Consider the following 24,523-nt stretch of genomic DNA (forward strand, 5'->3'; position numbering starts at 1 on the left):
TAATCATGTCATGAAAAAATAATGTACCATCATGAGAATAAGAATAGAATTAGGAGATATATCACTGAGTTCTGTTAAGATGAAATTTAAAACTTAACTAAGCAGTAGTAGTATTTGACTTGCCTTTCAGCCATGATTACTTTCCAAGGATGAATAATTTCACTGAAAAGAAACCTTAGGGCATACCAAATATTAGTGCTACTGTAAATGTTTTTAAAATTTAAACAACATTAAAGCACAACTAGGAGTCTACATTTAGAAAAATGCAAATGTGTTAACTACATGAAACCTAAGATCCAATTTTATAAGCACCCCTGGGACCTATAGAAATGAATAAAATTTCTTATATATGTAGTATTTAAAGAATCATATATACTTTATATACTTTATAAATATATATATTTTTATATAAATAATTTAGAATCCCCTGCACAGCACTATATATCTAGACACAATGACTTTTGCAATTACATTTGTGGAATTAACCCAGACATATCTGTTACCATAATATGTCCTCAAAAACTGGACTCAGTATCAGTGATGGTGTGAGGTTCATATATTAAATATGTAGGAAAAAATAATAACTGTAGCCTTCTGAAAACAAAGAACCATTCTGGATTAGAATACATACTCCATTTGTAAAAGAATACTTGGAGTAATTAAGATTAAGAAGTTGTCACAAAGAGTGTAGTAAAAGTGCAGGACTGAAGATTAATCTAAGAGAAACGAAAATTTCACTGCTTGCTAGGAGTTGAGATTGGAAGAAAATACTTCATAAATTAGTTAAGTTTCTTTTTGTAATGTCTGTTTCTGTTATTTAAGTATAAAATCAGCTTATTCATCTTTCCATTTACAAATAATTTTTTCTCACATGAAAATAGCCCTAGGCACAATGGATATTTTTTTTTTTTATTTCTTTCACATTTAGTGCATAAATGTGAAAAGAACCAGTCCACTGCATACCATATATTTACATTATGGCATTGGCATAATTATTGATGGATATCAAGTTCCAGACATACTGACTGTGAAATCCCTTTCTTTCAGAGTATCACAGGAGATTTTTCAGTTTCTTCTGGCTGTTTATCAGTAGATAGTGTCTTTCTAATCACAGTATCTGTGAGTTTTAACTGGATAATTCAATTTTGTGGATTGATTTTGCCGGGATAATTCACATAGTGACTAGTTAGATTGAGGAGTAGATTTGGAAGGAATACTCCAAAGAGGGAAAAGCAGAGCAGTCACTTGTGAGCTCTCCAAATTAAATAAATTATCTAATTTAAGTTTGTTAATTAATAAATTAACATGGTGCACAACAGCTCAGAGCTTAGTGTTATCCATTTATAAGTGAGGCTTTAGGTCTCAAGGTAGCCTTGGAGGACAATATGACACAAGAAATTACCAGGTATATTGGTTTTTGTTTAGTATGCTCTATTAAGGCTTTAATACAAAATTATTAATACTTTTTGACAAGATATGTCACAATGTTGCTAATTTTTTTTTTTTAATTTTTTCAAACAGAAGTTAAAAAGAAACACAACAATAGAATATAATTAAATTTTACTTAATAAAATTTAAGTTTAACCTATAATGTGATAATAGGTTGATCCTAAAGTTTAAGCAACATTAAGTATAAAGTCTGTCTTTTTATTATACAGGTTCTGGTAATTTGCAAATAAATCTAATAAACTGAAAAAACTTAACTCAGTACAGAAAAAACCCACAGAAATATGTTAGAAAAAAATTGAGAACTTCATACTATTTAAAATACAGCTTGCAAGCATTTCATCTAGAAAACTTCCTTTTATTGTCTCAGAATTTTAACTGCTGTCAAAATGAACCATGGAAAAGCAGCATCTAACACAAGATTTGTTGTGAAATAAATTGTACCATAAATCCAAGTCAGTAAAACCAAAACAAAATTCCCCAGCTGCTTCTCTGGTCCAGGGTAGGTTGTTTATGTTACTTTATTACAGCAGAATGAGAGGAAAAATGTCTGGCATATTAAACTGTCTTTTCACTGAAGTAATCTGCCTCAGAAACCTTCTAAGAATTGTGATATATTACATAAACCATCACCAAGGAAAAGAAGGTTAAGGGAGCTTGAAGTACAGTTCCTCTACATTAATCCCAAAGTGGATCTCATATGAGGTTAATTAACAGAAAAACCACATTGTTCCATTGCTCTCATTGGAGAGGTATCTGCTGCAGAGAACAATGTTATTCCAGTTCCAAATTCAGTCCCCTGAGGATGTCAGATCTAACAGAAGAAGGATATAAATTTATTTTGAAACAAAGTAGCTGAGACACTGTTGCTGAAACAACATCTTCACTCCTATATATGTGGGATTGTGGTGGCAGAGTGAAATTTATGTCAAAGAAGCATTAAAAATTTGAGGATGGTTTGGGTTTTTTCTTACTTCTCTCCCTTTAATCTGAATCTATATCACTGCAGAGGATGTGTGCAGCCTGACTACTGTGCATGTTAATGAGTGGAGTGTTTTGATTTAACAGCACTTTGCTGCACCTATTACTCATTATTTTACTACTCCCAAGGAAACACCGAGTCCCCTGGAAATACCTGAATCTCTTTCAGAGTCAAAAAAAATGAATAGCATTTTTATGAAGCTTAAACAGGTTTGTGATGATGATTCATGTTCTTTTAAGGGCAGGAGAAAAAGTGATGGGAAGACAGCAGTGAGAAACTTGAGGCGATAAAGTAATAATGTTCTGTACAAATGTCTGAGACTCCTGTAGATGTCACAGAATATGAGGAACTTTGCCCAAAATCTGTCTGCCTGGGATGAGCAACAAATGTTTTGTTTATTCTATGTGTTTGCACAGTAGGAGGAAGAGTATATAACCTCTTTTTTTCTAGCTGAGACTCACAGTTAACTCAGAGAAATATTGACAGAATGAAGTTAGAAATTGCCACAGGGGAGAAATACAGAGGAAAAAATAAAAAAAAAGGATTTTGCTACACAATAGACAAAATGTTAATTCATATGCAGAAAGAGCCAGGCTGTCTCAGTTCCATCTGTCTGCCTTGCACAAATAACAATTAATTTCATAAATACTCATTCAAGCATCTGGCTATAACTGTCAGAATTCAGCTAACACAAATAAATGAACTTTAATAATAAAAATATTTCAATTTGCACATTCTATGAAATAAAGATAATGATAGCAAATCATACTGTCAGTGAAATCGTCTTAAATTGGCAACCATATCAAACTTTGATTCCCTAACCATTTTAATAATCAGATAAAATGGTTGTGTTCCCAGAATTTCCATCTTTCTCTGCACTATAATGTATAATTATTACATTATTTTGGAATAAAAGTATTAGCCATTTATTTAACTGTGAATACAAATAAAAACCCATGAACAGAGTGTAGTAGATCAGGTATAATTAATACAATCTAATGTTCACTAACACGAGTAATTCCTTTACAAAACACTTTTCAGTCCTGACATCAAAAATGCATTTGGCAAAAAATAGCTGCAATATTTTTATTAATATTAATATATAACACATTAAAACACAATTACCATGTTAAGCTCCTTTCTTCCATGTATTTAATTTTTAATTTTACTGAGCTGGATTTTGAGATATCACTATACAAACTGAACCAAAAGTAGCATCCCTTTTTAGGGCTTTTCTTTGATACCTATTTCTACTGAGAAAAAAACTAGTCAGAAAGGGTTAAATATTCCATGGGAAAATCATAGTTACAAAATGCACAGTACTATAAATTAATGAAAATAAAGCAAGCAGGAGTGTAAACTAAAGTGCCTAGAAAAGAGAAAATTTGTGGATTGACAACATAATTTATAATACATTGAATCATCATGAATCCAGAAGATGGGGTTCTTCATTTAACAAACTTCAGGTATAAAAATGAATAGATTTTCTTTAGAAGTTTATTTATTTACAAAACACCCTTAATTCAACTTGGTTTTAACCAGAATAACAGCAGAGCACACAGGGAAAAAAAGGAAAACATTCCTGGAACAAAAGCAATCTATTGAGATAGACTATCAGATCAGTAAACCTTGCACAGCTTTATTCAGAACAAAAACACACTGGCAGGAATTGCATACAAAATAAATCACCTATGCAGTAATTAAAAAAAAAAGTCAGTGCACGTATTATTTTTAGGCTATAGGTTTACAAAAAATATCTGTACTTCAAATGATAAATTAAACCATATCATCTTGATATCTTCTTCAAATTTTTCTGTTATACTGATTTGACAATAAAATCAAATAATTAATGAAAAAATCCTGCCACTTGTACTGATTATTGATTAGCATCCTATCAGCAATCAAGTGCAACCAGGATCTAGCTTTGACAGATTCTGTTTCCCATCACCACTACAATGGAATTTATATTCCAAACACACACTTCTTAATACCTCTTTCTCCAAGTTTTTATTTCTATATTTCTTTGACTACCTTTGTGATGACCAAGCCAGCTGCTTAATACCAAATCTTGAAAAATCCTGAACTTCCATAAAAGGTATTTGTGGATATTTATGGAAAGGGAAATGGAAGTCAAAGAATAGGAAAGGGAAAGTAGAGAAGGAAATGGAAGAGGAAAAGGAGAGGACAAAGAAAGAATGGACAATTAAAAACTTCATAAGTACCATTAAATCTAAAGTTCAGGATAGGGAGTGCTTGAAACAACTGATATTTCCTGTAAGAAGATCTTATTAAACTAAACAAAGGCATCCTGAATGAAAAAATTCTTTACAGTATGCAATAGGTAAAAATGGAAATACTTTCTCAGCTTAAAAATCACACAGTTCAAATACATTTCAAACACAAATGCTCTTTGAATTACCTCTTTTTAAGTATCAGGTTTCCTCCCAGTATTCATTACCCTTAATTTTATTTATTTAATAAGTGTTTTGGAATAAGTTTTTAAAAAATAGCATTGTCAGTGTTTTGTAGTGTTTCAACTTATCAGACAATAATTTAAACAATGTTCAATGATGTCTAACAGTTTCCTACCACAACATTTAGAACCATTAATTTGATCAATGCAAATTCTGGATGTCATGGAGACTGGTGAAGGACTTTAGCACAGTCCTTAGAAAAAATGACTGCACTTTTTTTTGGGGTTTTTTTTTTGTTTTTTTGTTTTTTTTTTTGCTCAGACCGGGTATTAGAAATATTGATACACTGGGAGAGACATGAAGCACTGAAACAGGTTATTTCAAGACAAAAGAGCGAGGAATCTCCATCCCTGGGACTCAAGACTGAGTTAGACAAAACCACACCTGATCTGATCTAAAAGAGGCACTAGCCTTGATTCAGTTTCTTGGACCAGATAAATACCAGGTATTCCTGCCAACCAAATTTTCTGATTCTCTAAATTAAAGGGGAAAACTATTTTGGTTCTTGGAACATTTTGCCCTCTGCTATACAACTATTGCAAAATTCTTAATGGTAAGATTTTTCTTGGAGAAGCAGCCAGACACTTGAAAAGAACTATACTAAAAAGTTTAATGAAACAATAAATGAATGCAGGGAAATCAATGGGGATTTGGACTTCTACCAGATATTCCCTTCATGATGGGAAAAGAAAGTATTGTTCAAAATGATTCCTAACATATGACTAATGTTCTCAGCAGGGTTCATTGTTAAATATTTATGTCACTATAATTGCTGCAATTTTAGTAGTACAAATTATACTGCTAGATATAAAACCTGATTAAGTTAAACATGTTCATTAATCAAATTTACTTTCTGTAGAGATTAGTTTTAAAATTAGCCTGTAAGAAAAAATACGAGGCCATTGAATACACCAAACTTACATTGGCAATATGAACACAGAAAGACAGCAGAGTTAAGATATCTAAGTCAGTAATACTTTATTGAGTGAACACAAAATACTAAAAAATGTAGTAAAAGAAATAACTGTTGTAATCTCAATGCAGAGGGGCAATCAATGCTCTTATTAAAATAATTCACACTGTCATTTATCCTATTGTTTTTTCTCTCTTTGAATACCCTTCAAGGCTGAAAAGAATGGTTAATGGGAGAAAACTCAGAAATTAAAATGAGATTATTTATTAAGAGACTACAAAAATATATTCATGATTATCTTGTAGGCAATGCTACTATGTATTTCCTGGTTTACATCAGAGTTGGGAATCTAACCTGGATTATTGAAGGAATTATGCTTTGAGCAGGGAGGCAGGAGTTAGTTATGAATGTATACCTTCCCTTCCTCTACTCTTGCTGCAGCTGTATCACTTTGTCTCATTCCTCAGTTGTATAAATCAAACTGTATCCTATCCCAGACTATCTCATACATGGCAGAAGCTAGAATCTCTCACTTTCCCTTGCAGGGCAGAAAAATTACTTGTATTTCGGTTTTACTGACCACCCATTTTTTTTTTTTCTGTGCCTACAGTGGAGTTTCTGTTGTGATTTCCATCCCATCTGAAATTTGCAACACAAAGCTGGAGTTGAAAATGGTCTCCTACATTCCACCCATGAATTCTTTGTTATTGAAAGATCCTGGGCAGAAGGTGAGGATGGCTTCTCCTGAACTGACACCAGACAAAAGCTGCATCTTCTGAGCATGAGGCCCACACTAGTTCCTGTGGTGCACCTGGGATGCATTCTGTTTAATGTTTATACACTAGTGCCTGGTGTAGTAAACACACACAGTTTGTCACCTGAAGGTCCTGGTGACTGATTTAATATATCAGGGTGAAACTCAGTTCTAAACTAGCAACTTATCCTGAACTAATAATTGATTATTGGGCTAAATGTATTCTCTTTTAATCAAAAAACTAAAACCATCATAAACAACAAAAAGAAACCCAAAAAACCAACAAAAACAAACAAAAAAAAACCAAACAAAACAAAACCCCAACAAAAATCACAGAATCACTTCAGTTAGAAAAGACATCTGAGATCGAGTCCAAGCTCTGACTGACTGCAACTTTGTCAGCTGCCACATCCATTTGTTTCTTGAGCAATTCCAGGGATGGTGACTCCATCACCACTCCCTGGGTAGTCTGCTCCAAAGTTTAACAACCCTTTGAATGAAATAAATTATTTTTGATGCTTAGCCTGAACTTCTCCTGCTTCAGTTTAAGACTGTGCCCCCTGTCCTGTCACTAATTGCCTAGGAGAGGAGACTGCCCCCCAGCTGGCAACAACCTACTCTCAGGGAGTTGTAGAGAAGGATAAATTCATCCCTGAGCCTCCTTTTCTCCAGATCAAACACCCCCAGCTCCCTCAGCTGCTCCTCACCACACTTGTGCTCCAGACCCTTCCCCAGCTCCACTGCCTTCCCTGCACACACTCCAGCCCCTCAATGTTCTTCTGGCAGTGAGGAGCCCAAAACTGAGAACAGCATTGAGGTGTGACCTCACCAGTGCCCATCCACACAGGGGACAGTCACTGCCCTGGTCCTGCTGCCACACTGCTGATCCAGGCCAGGTGCCATTGGCTTTCTTGGCCACCTGGGCGCTGCTGATCAGCACCCCCAGGTCCTTTTCCCCAGGGCAGCTTTGCAGCCATTCTGCCCCAGCCTGTAACACTGCAGGGAGTTGCTGTGGCCAAAATGCCTCCAAAGTCTAAAAAAAAAAAAAGATTTTAACAACTGCACTTCCTATTGTCAGCAAAGTTCTGCAGAGCTACAATTTATTCTTCCTATGAAGCTTTACAACATATTTAGGATGTTTTGTGTAATAAAATACAATTCACTAGTTTTCTTATGGTGTTACAAAAACTGTACTGTGTTATTATATACAAATTAGATGTGGCTTTCCATAACCAGATGGACCTAAACTGCCCATTACTACAAATATATCAGTACTCTTATAGTGAAACAAAACAGATGTTGAGAATTCACAAGTTCTTAATGGAAAGCCAAAGGAATAGCTGAGAGCACAGGGAATGAATATTTTAAATACTGTGCTTAGAGAAGCAGTGAATTTTTCATAGGTAAATTCATATATGCTAGCAATACTTGTGTCTCAATTAAGACTGCTATTTAAAATGCAAATATTTTAAATTTCACTTTAATTCTGCTTCCTAACAGTAATAAAAAGAATATGTAAATTAAGTATGACTTTTTTCACTTAAGTTGCTGCAGCCTTGGAGCTGCCTAAGAAGCAGGTTCTGACACAGGACTCCTGTCTTTCACTCCTCTAAGCCACACAGTTTTCAAGTTTGGAGCATGCAAAGTGTGAGGAAAAGAAAGTCTACTTTCTCTGTTACCTAATTCAGGAGCTGGCAAAAACCAAACCACCACTACTTGAAGAACAAAGCAGCTCCTGATTTCTGCAATACCCACAGAAGGATTTTTATGATCCTAAATGTGTCTTTCCTAAAATTCCCTGCTCTATAAACAGAAAGACCTCAAGACTGACATGAATGATGATTTCAAGAACTGTTCTTCTGTTTCTTACATGCAAAGATAATTTTCCTTCATAACTTTCCTCCTTATTCCCATCCTACTGTATACTATAATTTATTTCTTACCAATGAAGAAAGAAATGGAGACACAGAAAAAAAAGTCATAAAAAGAGATTAATTTAAAGATATTGTGCAATGTAATACAGATAGGGCCATGCTATTGTTCTGCTACTCATTCTTTTATGTGGCTGAAGGAGAGCTCTATTCATAACCACTCTGTCTTTCAATGACCTTGAAAATACTTAAAGAATATTCTGTCATCCTGGAGCGCTTCTCTATTTTGTATTACAAAATGCAGCAGAAGTTTATATACACATAAATATTCCATAAATGCACCTTATCTTTCTCTAAGTAGACAAGCAATGTACAATAAATGTGGATGAACACAATGCACTTGAAAGGCAAAATTTGCAGCTGCACCATGTGCCTCATTTATCAGCTCTTCATACCCAATACTGCACTGCATCACTCTCTGCTTAACCAGATTTACCTTTACAAGCCACGTCAGCAAGACCTTTACATCAGATCAGCTGTTCACCATAAATTTACCTGAGAGGGTGCAGTTATGAAAAGCCTGAAAGGTCTAAATAGGAAATAAACCAGAGTTATCACAACAACAGCACCAGGTGAAATACATTTGGAATGACTGATTCTCCATTTAATTTCTTATTAAAATATTTACTACATACTCTTGCAATCAGAGTATCTTCCATTTGTTCCTACAGATTTTTAAGTCTGTTTGGAGAAAACCATAAATCACATTGTGCAATGAGCTTTGATTTGTTGACCAAATGCAATTACAAACACAGAATTACCAGGAAAAAAAGAGTAAGTTCATATAGTGGTTATATTTGCATAAAAATCAATTGCTTTTAGTTATGAACTCATGCTGTGCAGTAAATTGTCTGGATTCTCTTCACTTCTCATGACATTTTGTTCACCTTTAAATGTGAAAAGTACATCTCATTCTCCTGATGTTTCAGGTCTGTATAAAAGCCTGAGATGTTTAAACATCGTTTTCCCTTTACAATTCTCACTTTTCAGTCTCTCTAATCCATCCATATAATTTAGTTTAAGACATTTATTTACAGTTCAACCTTTTCAACCACAAGAGACTTTTACTCAAAGATTTGGATGGAGGCCAAAATTAGTATAGAGACAGAATTAAAGAGCTGAATAACTTTCTTACATGCAGGCTTATACACAAAATAAATTGGATAAAAAGTGGTCTTTGTCCTCACATTTATTTGTAGCCTGTAGTAGTTATAAAGCTGCATACATTCTTTCACTTTTGGTTTTTTTTAATGACAACTTGCCATTGAAAATTTTATTGGCAAATCACATAATGCCATTTTATCCCAAGAATTAAGATTAAAAAATAGGCACTTTTTATTAATTTTATTTGTATCAGGTCTTATAACGCTATAGCTTAATAGTATATGTGAATATATATATATATATATGCAATTCCTGCCTTCTTGTAATTTTAAAGTAGGCTTTAAGTTGAGAAAACTATTTTTGAATCAAACCAAATACTCAGTGTTTTTTGAGAAAAAAAGAGTTTAGGCTTATCAATAGTTTCATTAGATATTAGCAGATAAGAGGAATGATCCACAAGGTTTTTTTTAAATATTAACAATTATTGACTACTGAGAATGGGCAATTTCTTAAATGAAAATACTCATTTTAGTCAATTTGACAATGATAATAAATATGACATAATAAAAAAGTTGGGTATAAAGCAACAATAGATTTTTGGGGTCAAGCTTTATAGGGGTTTTTGATCCACGATTTTGCTGTTCTTAAACTGCCTGCCTAACAGTCTGATAAATGATTAACCAAATCCTAAAGCTCAGTTCATGACACAAAATTTTTTTTTCTGAATGGCTTATACCACCATCAGAGACAAAAAACCTCTGAGTCTTCAGGCACTTCTAGATTTGTGGTGCTCATACATAGTATTCCAGAAAGGCATAAACACTCCTCATGAATCGTAACTGCTATTGGTGAACTGAATGTGATCACAATTCATGCCATAGGCAGTCAAAACTGACAGATATGACAAGGAATTCAATGTCTCAAGATGATTTTTCCTCCTGGGACAGGCTGATGAAGGCATTTTTCCTTCTGCTTTTGCAGCTTGCAGTAGAAATTAATGAATTCTGCCTTGAAGATTTTCAACTCTGAAAATAATTTTGAGTGTTGACTTAGCCTACCAAACTATGTGCAATTTATTTCTGTTTGATCTATAAATTGTACAGATAAATTCTCCTTAATCATTAAACTCATTAGGAAAAGAATTTAATTATATGGGATTTATATCTCTCAGGAATCTATTTGAAAGTCTTCTTGGTTTAATGGTTAAGTATTGTTATACTGGGAAATTGTTTCAGAAATCAGTGGGGTACATGCTTTCATGCTTTAGTACAAAAGGAGCAGTAAATACAAAACCTGCAACCTCATAGGTAATTCATGTGAATTCTTACTAATCTATTAGATTTCCTCTCAATTTCAATAATTAGAGATAGATTTTGCTTTGTTTTATAATAGGAAAGAATATCTTCTGCCATAATGGTGTTTCTGAAATCTCAGGGGAAATCTATGAAGAAGTTCTTCCCTATGAGGACAGTGAGACTCTGGCACAAGTTTCCTAGAGAAATTGTGGATATCCCATTCCTGGAAATGGTCAAGGCCAGGTTGGATGGGGCTCTGAGCTACCTGGTCTAGTGGAAGGTGTCGCTGCCTGTGGCAGAGGGTTTGGAATGAGATGAGCTTTAAGGTTGCTTCCAGCTCAAACCACTCCATAATTCTATGACTCAATAGAATTTTGAAGTCTTTTGAAAGAATGCTTGTTTATATAATGTCCACCAAAATGTCCTGCTTAAGGACAGAAAATGAAATTTAGCAGTTTTACCCAAAAAACTGATCTGCACAGACGAAAAAAAAATCCCCCAGAACCCCAACCCTCTGTCCCCCTCCCACAAAAAAACACATTTCAGACTTTGGAATATTATCTATATCTATCTATATCTATATCTATATCTATATCTATATCTAATCTATATCTATATCAAATGTAAAAGAGAAAATGGAATGAACTTTTTTTAAATTTACTGGAAAATGGAATGACCTCTTTATAATTTTACATAAATTTATGGACTTTTTTTACTAAGAACTTTTAATGTGAGTTGCCTACATCATCAATACCTTCTCATTGGTATAGCCAATTCAAAACTAAATAGCTCAATAGAGAGGGAGAGGACTCCAAGTTTTGATTGCCTCATCAACACGGGCATGTACATAACTTCCTCTAACCTGAAGGATATTTGTAGTAAAAGGAGCAGCAGAACCAGGCAGAACACACAGTAATTTAGGCAATTTAAGAACAGGTCTTGGGTAAGAGAAAACACATCTTCTACAATGTGCCTCAAAACCCAGTTAAATGTATGTGAATAAAATAATAGAGACAGGACCTGGTTTGAAAAAAACCCCACTCATTTCACAAACAAACTGCTAAATAGGGAATTTCCATCCACAGAAACGTTAGTAACTCAGGGCAAAGCCCTAGCAAAATTTTGAATTTGGCCCTGATGCAATCTGGGGGAGTTGGAGCTGATGATGACAAGGATGCTTTTGGGTCCTTTAGGAATTTAGGAAGGTAAATTAATCTAGAATTTCATGAAGAACAGGAAATGTAGTGTACTCAGATGAAAAAGGAAGTAAACAGAACCTGCTGAGATTTGAATGTAAAATTACAAAGATTACTTATTTCAGATTTGAGCTATAAGTTGTTAAAACTCAGAGAGAAAAAACTAAAGTTATGTTGAAAGCAAGCTTTTGCAATAGTGCTTTTAACTGGATAACTCCTTATTAGCTGAAACTGAAACCTTAAATTTATTTTTCTTCAATTTTCATATATTTAAGATGCTGTACAAGCTTAGATGTTTTCCTTACGCTGTGTTTATTTTTCAGAAAAATAATATAATGCAACTTGTTCACCTGTCAAGGGTTTTCTTTTCTTCCAGAAAGAATTAATATTTCAACATTTCTTAGCTAGAAATATTTTTCATCCTTTCATTTTGCCTTAAAATGGAAAATTGTAAAAACATATTTCACTTCTTCTTGCCCATAGTCTGATTATGCTATCACAAGGCTTCAGAAATTATTGTCTCCTTCAATGAAATATTCACTAAAGAAATATAAACATATGTTCATAAATTATCTTTGGTATATTTTGATATCACTGCATGAAATATATTTATAAGTAACACTTTTACTATTGAATAGTATTATACTTTGCACATTATTTGTAAAGTTTCCGCTTTCTGCCATCCAAAGAAGAATCTCTAATACAAAAAAAAAATTAAACATTCTTGACCATTGAAACAGAAAACACAGATATAGATTCAAAAAAGCATCTTGCAAAACATGTTGGTTTTCTGCATATTTCTTTTTTCTACCCCAAAGTTTGGAAATGTATGTATAGCTTTAGCTTATGTAATTTATGCATTGTAGAAATTATTTTATGCTAGTATCTTATAAGAGCTAAACTATAATTCCAGGGATAAATCCACCAAAAGGGTCGAAACTCAACAGAATATCTCATGAATAAATGCTAAGACATAGATGCCAGTAAAGTTCAGAGACTTTGAGCCTGTGGAGTTTTTGGGTTTGTAGGTTGGTTGGCTTAGTTTGCATTTTTTAAGGGATTTGTGTTTGGTTGATTTGGTTTGGGGATTTTTCTGTTGTTTCTGTTTGGGTTTTTGCTTCCTAGAAAAATAAATGAGATTAAACAATTCTGAGTTTTAAGATCCAGTAATTTCAGTCTGATATAATTGTTCCTGATATAAGAAATTCTAAATTATCTAGGCATTATACATTAGCAACTTCCCTAGAAACTCAGGAAAACTAGAACTTTCCTCAAATGTCTCTAAACTCAATGAATGAGAAGTCTCGCTTTAAGATGTCTTCCAAATTTATGAAGTTTTTATATGAACCATAAATAATTGAATTTTAAAAATGAAAATTTAATTAATTGAAATTTTTGCCTAAAAAATTCACGGTATCAATACTTAGAAATAAGAAAAAAAGAAACTCTGATCTGCAATCAGAGAATTTCCAAGTGCAAGTAGTTTAGAGAAAGCAAAGGTGGGGGGTATGTGTGGATGTGTGTGGGTGTGTGTATTGGCTCACAAATCCCTTCTCTTCTCTAAGGCTGCCAGACATCCACCTATGCCAGAGGTGAATTTCCACAGTAATCTGAATATGGGACTGCATTTAATGTTTTCCTTGTGTTATTCTATCACCAGCAAATTGAGCAGCACAAGAAATGCAGAGACTGCTTTTTCTTCATATTTCACTCAGAAACATATAATGTTCTGGAAAAAAAAAAATCTTTATCTACCTGTAAATTGAAGAACAAAGGAAATAAAAAGTTTTGTATTCCTGTTGAAGACATTCAAATTTTTTCAGAGAGTGCACATTTTTCAGGTTTCAAACAACTTCCACAATGTTTTGGATTTGTGTAAAAGCTAATTTTTACAAATGCATTATCTGCTGCCTGTAAACCAGAATTACTAATGTCTATAATGCTATCAAGACAAAACAAGACCTTGATAGCTTCTCTTTTAGAGTTAAATCAGTGGTGCTTTCTGAGGGATTGAACATGAAGAACTGAATTTCAGAGACTCTATCATGTTTCTTCCTTGGAAGTAAATATTGCACAAAATGGAAAAATAAAGGAGGCTTTTTCTTATAAATTCTTTGTTGATTAGACAGAAACAGATCAGTTGTTCTTTCTTTAAAAACAGAATTGCACAGAGGATTGTGGTAAGGTGATTTTTCCCAACACAGGTATCTCTTACATCTTGTAACTGGTTTCTTTGGGAATACAGAGGAAAGTCTGGCAAATGCTCTTCACCTTTGGTTATCCACTTGCTGATGGTGGATGGGCACCTTCCTACACTCAGGGATTTTCCACCTGTCTGGGTGAAAGGATGCAAACTCTCCTTGGAGAACTAATCTTCTTACAACTATCTGTATTTCTCCTACTGCAGGATTATTGGGTTTCTTTTCACTTCTTTCTTTTCACTTCACCTCCCCTTGGGACTCTGGTCCACAGAGAACTCCACTGTAAAGTTGGATTTGCTGGTAGCCTTCAACAAAACTAATTTCATATTCAGAGGAGCACCTAAAAAGTGCAGAAAAATCTCACTGCCATTTGCTCCCTGATCTCTTGCTGAATTATGAGAGTGTTGATTATGATTTTAAATCCCTTAATAGACTGAAATTGGTGTATCAGATGATTGCTTCACTTTCTGTGCTCTGCTTCAATAGCTGCAATCAGCACAGACTTTCAAATGAAATCTTCTTCATTATAAAAGACAAAGGGGAGAGAACAGGGAAATAGATATTCCTGGTTATAGCTCCAAGACTAGAATTTTCTCCTTACCTGAAAACAGCTCAAAGTAGTAAAGTTTGAGACAAAAGTCACCTTTAGAGAGATTTTTTGAAGAAGAGGGAAAAAGAAGAGAAATGCAGACTGGATTTACATAGAATCCACTTCATACTGCTTAATCATCTTGATTAAACTTATTTGTATTTACTGCATGATTGATTACAGAATACCTAACAACTTTGATAAGCATCTATCTTAGTTTTCATACAAATAAAACTATTATAATCTTAGTTGTAAAAGGTTTTATACATAGCTATTAGGTCATAACCAAATGAAAATTAATGCCTGTCTAGCAGTAGGAGCAAAAAAGTGTTTTGAAACACCTATTAATGCTTTATTTAGAAACCTGCTTCTGTAGCCACATTTCTGTGAGGCTTGTTTAATTTTAAAATGTATTTTTCATTAATTTTGTGACTTTATGGTTGGTTTTTGTTACTGTGTGAGGACAGCTACATTATTTCTTTGAGTCACAGTAGAGAGAGAGCAGGAGACAGTTTAGCCTTGAAAATCCCTGTATTGGAATTCTGAGTCTTCCAGGTACAACATCTTCCTGCATGTAAATTTTTCTGTCTCTTTTCCCTTGATGGCGTTTTTGGAATTGGCACATTTTGTACATTGTGGCAAGAAAGGTCTGCAGTTTTACCCTTCCTGAGTTAAATCTGACTGATAAATAACCATCCTGTAAAATTTCGGAATATTTTGTCGCTTACTATTGGGAAAAAATATCATGGCCCATGCATTATGTATGCACCACCACTTGAGATGTGCAAGCAGTTATCTGTCCCTGTGTAAACAGCATTTATATCTGAATCTTAGCCATAAACCATCCCTAAAATGTGAACAGATGGAAAAAGTGGTTTTATTTCCATTAAGGAGTATTGAATGAGTGTGAAAATTATGATGATCCAACTACAAATGGTAATGCAGAAAACTGACTGCATTCTAAACATCCTCCTCTTAGCTGAGATGATGTTGAGGCATGCTAGGAAAGTGGTTCTTCATTACTTAAGCACAATCAGAAACTGTCCCAAGGCCATGTATTTGCTATTATCCTTTAATAAACTATCCTAAATGTCTCAAAAAGCTGAAAGAAAAAAAGCAAAAGAAAACAAAACAAAATAGCACCTTGACACTAATAGAGCTTCACACAAGGAAGCTTTTGCTTCATTGAAAAATATTCCAGGAACAGAAAACAGGGATTTTGGAGAGGGTATCTCAAGGTTATCTTAACATGACACTGAAAGTAGGGTAAAATATAAATGAAGAGAATTTTAAATGGATGTTTTAGGAAAATTGCTGAAATGTTCTAAATGCCCAAGAAACATGCAACGGCTAAAAATTCCAGAAGAATTCAATTTAAATTTAGCAGCATTTCCTTTTTAAGAAAGGACACTAAGTTTGTTTTTGACATCTACATTTGCAAAAGCTTTTCTGTCCTGGATTGTTATGTTTGTGCTTTGGTAACATATTTTGGTTTCCTGGTTTGGCCCTATAGTACTTCACAAATAGAAAAAGTTTTCAACTTTTTATAGAATATCTGCAGGGACTTACGATCAATGAAACCAGGTCACTTTTGATTTCCCTATACAACTACATAATGTATCTTCAATAAGATTTATGAAAACAAGATGTCTTCTGTTTAGTAAATGTTTGACAATCTGAAGTAGTTATTGATTTCTAAAATAGTTCAGAGAGCAATTCAGAGAAATATAGGACATATAGTCTCAATCTTTCTACACAGGGGTATATCAGTAGAGATTTCAGAAAACATCATGAATTAATAATGAATGTAGTATTTATTTTCAATATTCCCCACCATCCTTTCAATATTTATGTATTTACTACATGACTCTTTGTAGACAAAGATGGCTTTTCAGGTTGTATTCATATTTACTAGTTTTTGTCATCACTTGGAGTAATCTTTGGTAACATATGCTATTAAAAGATATCTTTAATATGTCCAAAATGGTCTCAACTAGTTTTTCTCTCAACAAAACCTTTCAGCATACAACTAGGAGACAATGGAATGAAGAGGACAACATGCTTGCAACATGGTATACCTCCGGAAATTGTCCGTGAGAAAAAGGAGAGTAAAGTATACAAAGGAGGATGTGGGGAAATAATGCAACAGCATGCAGGAAGTAATACAGCTCTCTGCCAAAGAAATATTTACTATGAGTAGGAGTGGCAGCAGAGATTGTAAATGCTGACAATCTCTTTCATGGTCATACCATTTGCATAAAGACTGCAGGTATTTGTACCTGTCACTCTTCTCCAATTTTAGAACCACAGAATTCAAACAAGTCTTGGACCAAAATGATTCCAAGATCAATTCACGTTATACAGAAATCTCCAAAGTGAGCAACAACACTCAATGCTGAAATAATGTTTCAAAAAGAAAATGAATTTTTGAAGAAGGCAGCTCCAGTCAACTCTAGTAACAAGGGTCTGTGAAATTTCACATCTTTCCTACTGCAATCAAATAATATTTTAATAAACTTCCCAACAACAGAAATAATATGAAAGAAAGTTTTGTAGGGGGTAAGGTGAATATGTTTCTTGCAAATCTAACACTGAGGATGTGTGTTTCTTCTGGCTTTACAATAAAATCAATCATCTGTTGATTGACTGATTGATCTGTAATCACTGAGTTTTCACTCATTTGAGTACCTTGCACCATACTATGCAGACTGGTCACTTCAGGTTTTACTCATTTGATATAGTTCATATCAGAAAACAATTATTGCAAATTCATTGAAGGAAGTAGCTATGAGAATAAAAGTCTCTAACTTGATCTGCAACATTGAATGAAAAAAATGGAAATACAACAATATATATTACTGTGCCTGCTCTGCAAATAGAGGGCAGGCACACTCTTCTTAAGATCTTCTAGCATTGAGAGAAATTCAAGCTTTACTGGAATAAAATGAATGTTGCTATGATTTACATTATTACATTTATACACACAGTTACTGTGTTGAGCTAAGAAAAACAAAAGATAAGGAGTTATAAACCTTTTTTTCTAACATGTTAACTAAATGTTCATTATATGTTTCTTTGAAATAATTATGTAATTTTGAACATGTTCAGTTTAATGCAGAATTTTTGTATTATAGTATGTGAAAGAGAACATGCTTTAGATTTGTAACATTTTGTCTCCTGTGACTCTGTTGATTGCTGCAAAACCATTCACCTGCTGAACTTTAATCAGAAAATGCTGAGGCTGCCTTAAGTAGCACTGAAAATACCAAAAGGCATATTTGGATACACGGGTTAACGTTACTCTGTATGAACCCCCCAACGCATCAGGGGCCTGAAGAACTCTTGTCTGTTTGGGTAGGCTTATGCTCTTTTCTGCCAAGAGACATGCAAGTAAATATCCTTTTAGAGGGCATTTAATGTTCTTTGAACAAACATGATATGCTTTTGAAACAGGTATCTTGAATATTAACAGGTATGTAGACAGTTACTAAGTAGCTCACAATCAGTAATTAATGCCCAGGATTAAATATTATATAACAGCTTACTTAAAATTATTCATTTAGGTGCATACATAATGCACATTCTCAAATGCAATGTTATTTTTGCTCTCTTTGAAATGCATAGCCTCAAAGGCTGGCTTTTGGCTGGACGTGAAAAATGGATAATAACTATAAATATTTTTAATATAAAAACGAGCAGTTACAAAGTTGAAGGACTATTTCTAACTGGTGTTAGAAACTCTGCACTAATACAGAGATGCAGCAACTGGAAAAAGACAAACAAATAAACAGCTGAGAAATACTTACAGCATTTTCCTTGGACATTCTTCTCAGCTAAAATGCTTCCATTTATTTTTTGTATACTTACTTTGAACTCCATGGGAGCGAACTATTTTCCAGGTTTCTGAGGCTACCTCTTTCACATCCACTTGGTAGTGGTGAATGGGCACACCTCCATGAGAGTCTGGCTTATTGAAGGAAACCTTGGCAGTGGTTTGGGACAGCTCTAAAACTCGCACTCCATACGGGTTTGATGGCACATCTGCAAAAGCACAAACACAGTTTAAAAATCAGCAACAACCACGCAGACCTAAGCAGGTGATAATCTGCCCACAAAAGTCTCCTTAGAGTCTCCCAAAAATAATATTGAATATGGTGGAATAATATTTGTGTTAGATAAACAACTTAAGCTTTCTACTACAGAGCTGTAAGAAAACCACATTATTTCCTTGTATGCTAAATTACTGCAAAAACAGTTTGCATTTTTGCCTTTCTTTTATAATATGATCTTTCTTAATAGCTACTTTCATCATATAAAAATGTAAGAGATCAGACTCTTGACGGTATAATTATGCAAAAGAGAATAACAAACTTTATATCAAATTTAACAAAACAAACAGTTACAGCTAATTAAATCATTCAGAGTCTAAATTCTTTTAAATAAGCCTATGACAAAGAATCTTATAAATAATTTAGCCATTTTATGGAATTCTGAAACACAGGTTAATACAAGAACCTCTTTTTCTTTTTTTTTTTTTTCAAAGGCTAGATTTCAAGCTACTAAGAAAATACATTAATGGAAGGTTTCTTATCCTCTGCTCAGCTTGAGAACTAATTTACAAATTAGGTTGAAAGAAATATTTTCTCTGGAATCAAAAGCAAGAGTATATCTTTTAAAGTAGAAAAGATCTATGAAAATAAATCAGGTGTTTGTAGGTGTTTGTTTCATATACTACATATGAAACAAAAGCAAAAAATAACATTGGAGTTAGTACATCTTTAAGAATAGAAATATATTATCTTTATGATTTGTGATCAAACACATAGAAGTCAAAAGACTAGCTTTTCTAATTGTTCTACATTTTAAAAATTTATAATTATAAAAAGTGGTATTGAAAATGACAGGAAGAATTTTAATTCTGTAGACAGAATACCAGGGTTTTGAAACACCATTAAAAATTTGCTATCTGATCCATTTGAAAATTATTTGCATACCTTGTTCTAGATTTGACATTGCTTTTGTCTCCATGTTATGAAAGATATTTTTGTAAGGACATGCCAGAATTTGAGCCAAAGCCTGTAATTCAGTTAGTGGGTAATGAACCATTTACATAAAATATTGTCTGTATTCAAAGGCTGTCAGACAGTGGTGAATAAAAAGAAATCAATCTGAGCTTCACCCAGCATTGGTACTTGAATGAAAATGAGACAAAAATTTGTACAAAATATTAAAGAACAGATTTAATGACATATTCAGTCACAAATTCTCAGGAAAAGGACACTGCCAAATCTGGTCTAAAGGCACTGATTTATATAACCTTTTAATTATCAGAAACTTAAACTTTTTCTCAGAAGAACATCTCTGTCAGTTGTCAGACTTGAGTGTTTTTATGCAAATATCACACCTCTTACAGCTGCCATTTCTGATTCCAGGTCTCCTGAAACCTCCAAAACTTGCAGTTCACTGGGTTAAACCCAGCATAGATATTTTTATATGGATAAGAAAGTTGTAAGATCTCTTACTTAAAGACACAACTATGTGAATCCATTATATTACAGATTTTAGTAGAATTCAAGTCTCAGCTCGAGAGATTCAAATCCTTTCCTATTCCAGAGAACAATTATCAGGATATGGGATTTTGCAAGAAATTTTCACATTTCTTAGAAATGGATTGAAGATCTGTGATCAGATAGAACATGACCAAGTGTAACCAGTCTGCCATGAATACATGAAAACATAGACCTGGTTTTTGGATTGTTTTCTAAATGGGTCAAAAAGTTGGGAGTCTTTAGAAAAAATAAATTATGTTCAAAAAACATACAGACTGTTTTTTTTCACCACATAGAAAAAGAATGTCAGTTGGTTGTTAAATCAGTATTCACCCCAAAATCAAAAGAGGAAGAGGATTAGAACCAAATTGTGGCCAATCCTTCAGATTCTCCTTAGAGCTGAGAGAAATACTCATTTTTCCCCCTATATAGTCATTAAGTGCATAAGCACCACTCTGTGTACAGAGGCCTTCTCTCCTGAGCTCAAATGGCAGTTCTGAGAAAAGTGGGAAAAATACAGTGTAAGAATCCCAGCCAAGCAATCCAGGACAGCCACACCTAAGCAGAATGGAACTGTATGAGCCATGTGGACACCATCACTTGGGAAGTGATCAATACTGGAGTACTGATGAATATCAATACTCAAGATGAATGACATTTGGATTCAATTACAAGCTAAAAGCTGCTGTGGATACCAACAGTATAAAAAATAGCTCCTAAACTTCTGAAAATTCTTTTTCTCTCATTAAAATTGTTCAAAATAAAACAAACAAAACCAGGGGATGAACGAATACCTAATTTCATTCATACTACTTTTATGTTAGCTTTTGGATTATATTTTTAATAACCCAATTCCCTGGTGATTGTCTGCATCAAAACAATTATTGGGTCTATAGCATGAATCAAAAATATTATTTACATGTCCATTCTGTTCTTGGCTTTCCAAATGTTAAGGAGACTTCTCTTCCTTGTGTGTTAATGTCTGTATGTGTTTAACTATAATAAGCATGGCACAGGGAAGATGAAATCCTTCAGGAAGAATCTTACGTGTGCTACTGCAGATTCTAGTATAATTTCTGCCAGAGGAAGATATGATTCCAGTTGATAATAAGCATGAAATGAAGCTCCTTTGAAAACCCAGTACAATATTTTGTGTAACTAGCACAATGCAATATGTTTGGAACTCACTGAAGTGTAAAATATATACACAACACTACTTTAAATATGCCTCTCACATTCCAAGCCACCCACACACGCAGGTAAATTTTATGCAGTTTTCAAAGTTGAACTATATCAGTTGTAAGGAAGAAAGTAAATCACCTGAAGAAAATATAGATGAGATACATTCCTGGTGAAAACCAAAACCAAATACTAGAAATACCATCAAGATATATCAAGATACCTACTATCTATTTCCAACTAGGTAGATCTGTAACTTTTTTCCCCAATGAAGATCAATAACAGCATAATGAATTGAATCAAATTCTGTGGTTCTCTAATGAGTATGAATTTGATCATGCAAGGTATACAGCTTTCTGTTCCTCATCCAGCTAAACATTCCTGCATTTGAACTGTCCCCTGTCAGTTCTAATTACTTGGAGCATTGCTGTGATTTTCATGTTAGAATTGCAAGGCTTTTGGATCAATGTTTAGCAGGAGTGAAGAATAATTTGCAATACTGTGTACTCTGAAGTCTGTGCCTGGAAGGATAGAGATTTGGATTTTTCTTGTTCTTTTTCATTCTGAAACCAACAACAAAATGAATCTCAGAGGAGGTTAGCTGCAGGCAGTGATCACTAATTCATATACTCTTGTACATATAAGTTGAAGGACTAAAAAGTGGAAGAAAGAGGGGATTTACTTTCTATGATTTAATGATCATTTAGTGATAGCAAAGATTCCAGAATACATCCTTGGAAGTTCCACTGCTATGTATTTTGTCATTATACTGCTGTCAAAAAAAGAGAAAATTCATCACAAACTCAGCCTTTAAATTAAAGGCATAAAAGTCACAACAAATGCCAGACATTTTGTCAGCTTCATCTTTCCACAACATTTATTTCTCTGTCCAAAATGTGACTATATTTATGTATGATATTATGTATGATATTAAAGAACTGTGAGGAGACAATTTAGTTTTGATTTCTGTTTAAATACTGGTTGTCAGAGGTGTTTTTTAGGCAGGGGTGCACATGTGCCACTTGCTGGAGGCAGCCAGGAGAAGATGGAGGAAATTCTCCCCTTGTCTCTGGGGAGGCTTTGCCTGGTCACCATTTCACACCTCACATGGGACAGGCGGACAGCAGGAGAACACCAAGGATGCTGCACTCCCCAGAGAGGCTTCTCCAATCAGTGGTGAAAGGGCTCCAGGAATAGACTGCAGTGGAAGGCTGGACTGGGCCAGTGCTCTCCTGTCAGCAGGAGAGACTTTGGGAGGAGACAGGGGATATAAAAGTGACTCCTCAACAAGCTCCTGGGGGCTTTTAGGGACCTGTCTTTTAGCTGGGGGCTTTTTAGCTTTGAGCTTGGTAACTAAAGCTGTTTGTGCCTTGTTTGGCATTTTTGAGTCTGCGGGCCTTTTGGTCTTGGTTTTTTTGGTTTGGCTCCAGTCTTTTGATGCGTGCTTCTTGCCCTGGCCTCAGCCTGCCTTTTGGCTCTCCTGCCCTTGTTGGCTTTTGGTCACCCTCGTGTCTGTCCTGCCTCCGTGTTCCTGACCAGAGCCCTGCCTGCTTTGCCCCCACATCCCTGCCTCTGGTTCTAATGCCTGCTTTGTGTCTCTGTCTCCTCTCTCTCTCTCTTCCCCCTGCCTCACCTTCATCCTTTTCCATTTCCATTCATCCTTTTCCATCCATCCATTTCCATTCCTTCCTTCTGTCTTTTCTAGCCCTCTTTAGTACACCAGTTCTGTATTTTGTTTGTTTGTTAGTTGGTACCAACAAACAGTTCTCAGGTACAATGTTGTCTCAGTTGACTTAACTTCATTCTGGACCATCTATTTTTAAAAGAACTCCTTGCAGTTCCCCACATTGGAACACGACCAGAATCAAATAAAACCACATAGTATCTCCTCCAAACAATAGGTGTAAAATTGCTCCTCATCTATTTTGTACTCAGCACATAATGCTGGTTTGCACAAATGGAATTTGAGATACAATGGCCTAAATAGAATTGGTTTGGTTCCAAAAATGCTATCACAGCTGATAGAGAAGTACACACAGAATTATGAGTTCATATTTGCCTCCACTGATGTGTAAAGTCCCGTACAACACAACAAAGAGTGTTCAATAAATGACCACTTTTTATCACTGAGGATTTTTTTTTCAAGCTAGTTTTTGATAGCTTTATGGAAGAACATAACTCCCTCTCAGAGCTTAGCAGCCTTGGTATAAACACAGAAAAGGAAGTGATTGTGTGACAGTGGGTAGTGGGCTCAGGGATTGATCTTCCAGTCAGCTCTTGTCTCCTGTCAGCATGTTTCTACTGCAGCTCTCCAGCTTTTCCTCTTTCTGTACATCTGGCATGTATATTGACTGAAAATAACCATGTCTAAATGCTGAATCTAAATAGCACCAGGACCTTGGCATGGAAAGAGATGAGCTTTGGCAAGGAAAGAGATGAGCTGGGAAGCCTAGTCCCCAGATGAGCTTCTGGACTCGAAAATGTCTATGAAATAGCTTGTGCTTGTACATCCTTAAAATGGGAAAAAAAAAAATCTCAATATTGGATCTACATATATTTCTTTTGCCAAATCTCTGTGAGTTCTGGAAAAATAAGCATTCGGTTATTAAACCAAATTCTGCTAGTAAGACCACAGCTAGCAAATAAACACATAAATAATAAATTAAAATAAGACACATGCACACAAAGCAAAACACTGCTGCTATGTTGATAGTTTCATACCTATTCTAATTGAAAATATGTTGCTGTTTAGTTAATTTTTCAATAAAAATCCTTTAGCTGATGCTGCTATTATGTGAATGGCAAGTTTTAGAACAGCAAGCTAGATTTTAGGTCTTTTTGGAGACAAATGGGCTTTTGGCAGAATATGATTTTCTTTTTCATTATACTATTCCCCATGGAAAATTAAGT

The 24,523-nt window shown here is 34.4% G+C and overlaps 1 protein-coding gene across 2 annotated transcripts in view; it reads right to left on the bottom strand.

Annotated features, from left to right (window-relative positions):
• The window catches only part of NCAM2 (neural cell adhesion molecule 2), a 268,868-nt gene that overhangs the window by 46,797 nt on the left and 197,548 nt on the right, over positions 1 to 24,523 (bottom strand). For both annotated transcript variants that reach the window (XM_074536167.1, XM_074536168.1), the window contains exon 12: positions 18,753 to 18,926. In XM_074536167.1, the coding sequence (XP_074392268.1) occupies positions 18,753 to 18,926 (174 nt within the window). The remainder of the gene's footprint in view (positions 1 to 18,752; positions 18,927 to 24,523) is intronic.

The sequence above is a fragment of the Zonotrichia albicollis genome, chromosome 2, assembly GCF_047830755.1.
Source record: "Zonotrichia albicollis isolate bZonAlb1 chromosome 2, bZonAlb1.hap1, whole genome shotgun sequence".
Taxonomy (NCBI): domain Eukaryota; kingdom Metazoa; phylum Chordata; class Aves; order Passeriformes; family Passerellidae; genus Zonotrichia; species Zonotrichia albicollis.